The following is a 6,355-nucleotide window of genomic DNA, read 5'->3' on the forward strand; positions in this document are numbered from 1 at the left end:
GACAAAGTATATGTGAGCTGCTGTATGCAAAGTGAATTTGCTCTGTAAACTTTCACCCAAATCACAATAAAAATTAAAAAAAAAAAAAGTCTACCAGCAGCAGACAGAAATGACCACAGACAAGAGTCCACCAGCAGCAGACAGACTCCACCATAGATAGGCATCCATGAGCAGCCGACAAGAGTCCACCACAGACAAGAATCTATCCCAGACAAGAGTCCACCAACAGATAAAAATTTATCACAGATAAGAATTTACCACAGACAAAGAGTCTACCAGCAACAGACAGGAGTCCATCATAGATAAGCGCCTACCAGCTGTGGACAGGAGGTTAACACACAGTGCCTGGTACACGGCAGGGAGCAAACATTTGTTGAATGAATTTGCTGACTGCTTACTATGTCCCTGGCTACCTAACACATAGTTAGACATCACTGAGCCTGGGGCAGAGGTATCTTCTCCATCCTGCCATGGATGCTGCTCTAGAGAAACTACTGAGGTCCTAGCCCAAGACCCTGGGTTCTTTAGAGAGGGCTCAGAGCTAGGTGCTCAAGAAACATCAGCCATTATTTTAATTAATCTTTTCATCACCCCATAAGGTGGGATACTAACAACAGCTTCATTTTACAGATGAAACAGGTTCAGAGAAGTTGAGTGCCTAAGGGTTTTCTATATCAGTTTTAGAGCAGACCTGGGCTTTAAGAAGGTTTTTGTAGGAGCTTGAAATGCAGCCAATTTTCTGTCCAGGATGCCCTTTAACCTACCAAACATTCTGGAGGCTGTCTGTGTGCTGCAGTACCTAAAAGCATGCAGCCCTGGGTGTAAGACCTCCTGGGTCTAATCCCAGCCTCTTCACTGGTAGATGTGCAAGCATGGGCAAAGCATACCTTCTCTCTGAACCCCAATTTCCTCATCTGTAATTTGGGAACAATGATAGTACGTGCTTCATAGGGTTAACACGAGGATTAACTACCCTGATCAATGCAGAGCACTCTGGACGACGCTTGGCATCGTGCTTCCAACTGAAGGAAAAGGTTAAAGAACCTGCCACAGGTCAGCAGCAAGCTGAACCACCCACTCAGTAAGGGCCATCGGACACTATGTGTAAGTCCTGCAGCTCTACCAAACACGCTAGATGTTACCTGATAATTCTGAACATGATTACAGACACGGTCAGACTGAGCCATGTGCCTGGACACTTAAGAGCCTTTTGAGGCTGAAACCATTAAAACCAAGAGAGAATAAACCATGCATATTCTGGGTTGTTTCACGTTTAATAAAAAAAATCTCAAAGGTACCCCAATATCCCCTCATGACCTGCCCATCATCCAAAGGAACCGCTAAAAATAGAACAGCAAAATAAGCTGTGTTATTAAAGGGGCTTTAAAGTGACAGTAAGGATATTAGGTAGTCCTATTAACCAAACAAATTTTTAGGTTTTTTTTCCCCAAAGAGCTAAATAAACCAAGAAAGTTAAATAATAAAAAATAACTAAAATAAAACAAAGCAAGTGGGAAAAAAGAAGAAAATAGGCTGTCACCCACTCACAAAGTCTGAACACACTTTTTGGGGGACAGATATCAACCCACATCAGTCTGCCCTCTGGCCCTCAAAATTCATATCCTTCTCACATTTCACAAATAGAAAACTGAGTCATCATAAGAAACAAACTGGAGATTTCGACTTCTAGCTTCCTTCTAATGTGGGTTTCCAAGCACATTCTGTTTGTGTACACATTCATGTATATCATTTGGTGGGACAAGATAAGACAAAGGAAAACAATGAAATGACAGAGAAGGTCTCTTACTTTGGTGGTTTTAAAGTAAACTGAAGAAGAGCCCTTTGCTGTCCCAAGGAGATCAACTGGTCTCTTTTGAGTCTCTTCTTTTCTGAGCACGTTCCAGAGGAGCGCCATGGTGTTCACGATTCGTGGCAGCTCTTCCAGAATGGCGTTCTTGGCATTTCTCAGGTTGGTAGGATCACTCACCGCAGTGGCCTGGAAAAGTAAAATGGGCCCCTGACGTGCACCTGTGTCTTGTGCAACAGTTCCACCTTCTGTGAGGATGGTGGTGTTGGTGGGATCAAGTCTGCGAAGTCCAACTCTCTTTGGAGCATGCCACACACATGGAGGTTTAGAAGCAAAGATGCTTCTCTGTGTGTTTAAACACAGTTTTCTTTCAAAGAGAGATAACTGAAAACTGTTTAGGATGAGGCTCCAAATAATAAAAATTTTCAATTACATAAAAAATACACCATTTTGCTACTGAATCCCAGATAGGGTAGAGCAACCAACCCTAAAATGTTTTCCAACTCAGATTCCAGGAATACCATGAGAACAAAAAATATGTGGAAAAGAGATGAATATAAGCCTAAAACCCAACAAAAGCCCTGACATTTTATCAGTATGCCACAGACGATACAATGGGCAACAACTGAAGGAGCCAAGGGGAGTGCCAGCAAGAAGAAACCTGTGGCCCTGGGTTGAAAAAGGCAAAACCTAGAGTGTACTACATAATACAGCAAAGGGGCCGTGAAGCCAGGAAAAAGAAATTACCTTTTTGCTTTGGTTGGGTTGTTCCAAAAGGCAAAAGTGACTTATGGTTGTTAGGCCTTCCAAAAGAGTGAGCGGGTAATCCGGAGAAATGTTTTCCCTCTTGGAGGTGATGCTTCAGTGAAAACATGAGAAATGATTTTGAGGATTTTCAAAAATGAGGTTGCTGTCTTTTTTTTTTTTTTTTTTGTCTGTTTATAAAAACTGAGTTCATTAACATAAAATTAATCATTAATGATCTATGTCACTTTAGTTTTGTGTATTTCACAAACCATTAATGGTATTTAACACAGTCACTGTGCTGTGCAACCACCACCTCTAGGCCATAAAGGTTTTGCATCCTATATAGAAATATATAAACCAGGGACAGAGGACTATCTTAAATAAACTGGGGCTCTCAAAATGAAATATTATAATAACAATAAGCATCTTTTATGCTATTTCACATACAAAGTCAGTCACTTTAGGAAAATGTTCCAGGATTTCTGCAAAGGTGACTCACATTTCTCTTTCTATTTTGTAGAAATAACAGAGGGTGAGTGCCTTGTCCTTCTATGCTCAACTAGCCTGGGTCAAACCAAACCCAATGCCATTGAGTTGATTCTATAGGACAGAGTAGAACTGCTCTATAGTGTTTCCAAGGTTGTAAATCTTTTCAGAAGCAGACTACCTCATCTTTCTTCTACAGAGAGGCTGATGGGTTCAAACTGCCAACCTTTTGGTTAGCAGCCAAATGCTTTAAATGCTTTAACCATTATGCAACCAGAGTCTGGGTAGCTGCTGGAATTAAAAATAAAGGATCTGAGTATTTAGTTCCTTGTTAGTTCTCTTGACAACACTAAATAGGTTTCTGCTTACAGTGAAAGGACCCCCTAACTGGAAGCTGTAATTAAAAACATAAAGATCCACCAAAGGGGTTACGGTAGGTCCCTGGGTGGCATAGTCTGTGGCTGGGAACTGGAAAGTGGGTGGTTTGAACCCACCCAGTAGTGCCACAGAAGAAAGGCCTGGTGATCTGCTTCTGTAAAGATTACAGCTAAGAGAATGCTATGGAGCAATTCTACTCTGCAGCCCATGGGATTGCCATGAGTCGGGATCAACTCAACATCAACTAACAACAACAACAAAAGGGACAGCTTACCTGATGGACAGCTTCACACATTCACTTTCATACTGCTTGACCAGATCATCCAAGTTCTTGCAAATCTGTACCACAAAGGGTGCCACTGTCCAGCCCAGGGACTTTCCAAAGTATGGCAGAGAGTGTGTAACCAAACTGACCCAAGCTGGGTGCATGCCATAGCCATAGGCAGGCTGTAGACCACGTACCACGGCTGAGACCAGCAGGCCCTGGGAGGTGAGGGGGTGTGGCTGCACGTACTGAAGGGCACTGATGGCCTGCTGGAAGCTGAGGGCCCGCCGCCACTCACGGGACAGCTCAGGCTGGCTCTCTGCCTCTTCTTGGGCCTGGCCCAAGTGGTGCTCCAAGCCAATCAGCACCTGCAGAAGCTTAAGCAGCTCGATCTGCAGTGGGTGCTCACTCCAGATCTGGTCCTGGCCCAAGTTGATGAGGCTCTCCTCAAAGAGGCTGTCTTCCTGCAGTGTCCTGCCACGCTCGGAGGTGGCCAGGCCATAGCGCTTCTGACTTGTGTACATGGACGCAGACAAGGAGAGCAGGACAAATTCTTGCACTTTGCACCTCTGCAACAAGCTGTGGATGAATTCCACATTCTTCCCTTCTGAACACTTGGCCACAGAGACCAGCTGTGTCATCACTCTGATAAGAACCTCAACACTTTTGACCTGCACATCCCGGTTGCCAAGGATGTCTCGGTGGGAGACCTTTAGGTAGCAAGGGTAGTAGGAGCGCAAGAAGCTCAGGCACAGGTAGGTGAGGAGCTCGATCAGGAGGGAGTGCGGGCACACATTGGGGGACTGGGTCTGCAATTTCCCGTAGAAACTCTGGCCTATGAGGGCCTCCTGGTGGCGTGCAAGGAGGTTGGAGATGAGGTTCAGATGTGCAGTGGAGCTGGTGTCCATGCTGGTCCTGGACACAGCCTCGATGAACTCCCTGGGATTAGTCTTGAGCACGGCCTCCAGCACCGAGAAGGCATAGAGAACGCGCCGGGAGTCGTAGGGCTGTAGGTAGAGCAGAATGTGCTTAAACAAGGCCTCAAGTGTCTCCTGTCGCTCCCGATGCTGCTTCAGCAGCCGGGACGTGGTGAGTGCCTGCAGCTCCAGGTCAGCCTCCTCATCACTGGACAGTGACTCGGAGGCCTGGGTCTTGTCTGAGTCCACGCGCACCAGGCTTAACTTGGCATTGGACTTGAAGTTTTCCGACTGCAAGGCAGCCAGCAGGGTGGGGCGCTTGGTGTAGGCCCTGCCAACTGAGGGGATGGGGGCACAGCAGTTCTCATCGCTGCTCAGTTCCCGTGGGTCATGAGATGGGGATGAGAAACAAGATGTGTTCTCGCTGTCAGTGTGTCCAGGGCTCGTGTCTGCAGACTCAGTGTGCTCACTGCTCCCAGGGGCACTACGAGTGGGCTCATTTGCCAGGTCCACATAGTAGGGGAGGTCTTCCTCATTCAACTCACTAGGGGGTGGGCACTTCTCTGGCTCCTTCTCCACTTCAGCCCAGATGGCTTCGCGGTCCACAGTGGTGAACTGACTCAGAGGCAAGTGTTCCTCAGAACTGCTTTCTGGAAGCTCAGGTTCCCCACATACCTCCTTGAAGGATGTTTTCTTCCTGTTGAACCAACGATGCAAGTCTTCTGAAAATTAAAGACCGAGGACTTTAGAACTGAAGGGTTAGTGGGGACAGACGGAGCTTTGAGTGAGCTTTGTGTTAAAGCCACATGGAAAGATTGATTTTAAAAACGAAACTTCCACACAAAATTGTGGCACTATAGTCAAGATTATGTGATAAACAGAAGGTAAATGAGCAAAGCAACCAAATCTTTTAAAATGAAGAAAATGGGTGATTGAGTTATACTGTCATAGAAATACAAATATCACAACCTTTTTGGGAGGCAATATGAAAGATAACATATTATTTATGCCTAGGGATTTCTGTTTAAGAAATTTATCCTCCATACAAGATCAACATCCAAAAATCAGTTGGATTCTTTTTCACCACCAAAGAGATGGCTGAAAAAGAAATAAGGAAATCAGTACCATTTACAATACCTCCCCAAAATAAATAAATAAATAAAATACTTGGGAATAAATCTCACCAGGGATACAAAAGACCTGTGCAAAGAAAACTATAAAAAACTACTTCAAGAAACCATAAGAGACCTACATAAATGGAAGAACATACCATGCTCGTGGACAGGAAGATTGAACATTGTAAAAATGTCTATTCTACCCAAAGTACTTTATACATTTAATGCAATCTCAATCCAGATCCCATCAACATTGTTTAAGAGTATGAAAAAACCAATCACTAACTTTATATGTAAAGGAAAGAGACCTCGGATAAGCAAAGCACTATTGAAGAAGAAGAACAAAGTAGGAGGTCTCACACTGCCGGATCTCAAAACCTACTATATGGCCACAGTAGTCAAAACTGCCTGGTGTTGGTACAATGACAGACACATAGACCAATGGAATAGAATTGAGAACCCAGAAACAGATCCATCGACCATGGTCAGCTGATCTTTGACAAAGGCCCAAAATCCATTAAATGGGGAAGAGAATGTTTGTTTAATACATGGTGCTGGCAAAACTGGAGATCCATTTGCAGAAAAATGAAACAAGATCTGTACTTCACACCACACACAAAAACTAACTCCAGATGGATCA

General features: G+C 44.5%; 1 protein-coding gene across 1 annotated transcript in view; it reads right to left on the minus strand.

Moving 5' to 3' along the window:
- Positions 1-6,355, minus strand: part of DOP1B (DOP1 leucine zipper like protein B) — a 208,787-nt gene that overhangs the window by 52,765 nt on the left and 149,667 nt on the right. Inside the window, 3 exon segments of the mRNA XM_042780999.1 lie at positions 1,808-1,996; positions 2,555-2,666; positions 3,693-5,322. Of these exon segments, the coding sequence (XP_042636933.1) occupies positions 1,808-1,996; positions 2,555-2,666; positions 3,693-5,322 (1,931 nt within the window).

Source organism: Orycteropus afer, unplaced genomic scaffold (assembly GCF_000298275.1).
Source record: "Orycteropus afer afer isolate SDZICR_OR568_19922 unplaced genomic scaffold, OryAfe1.0 scaffold00078, whole genome shotgun sequence".
NCBI lineage: Eukaryota > Metazoa > Chordata > Mammalia > Tubulidentata > Orycteropodidae > Orycteropus > Orycteropus afer.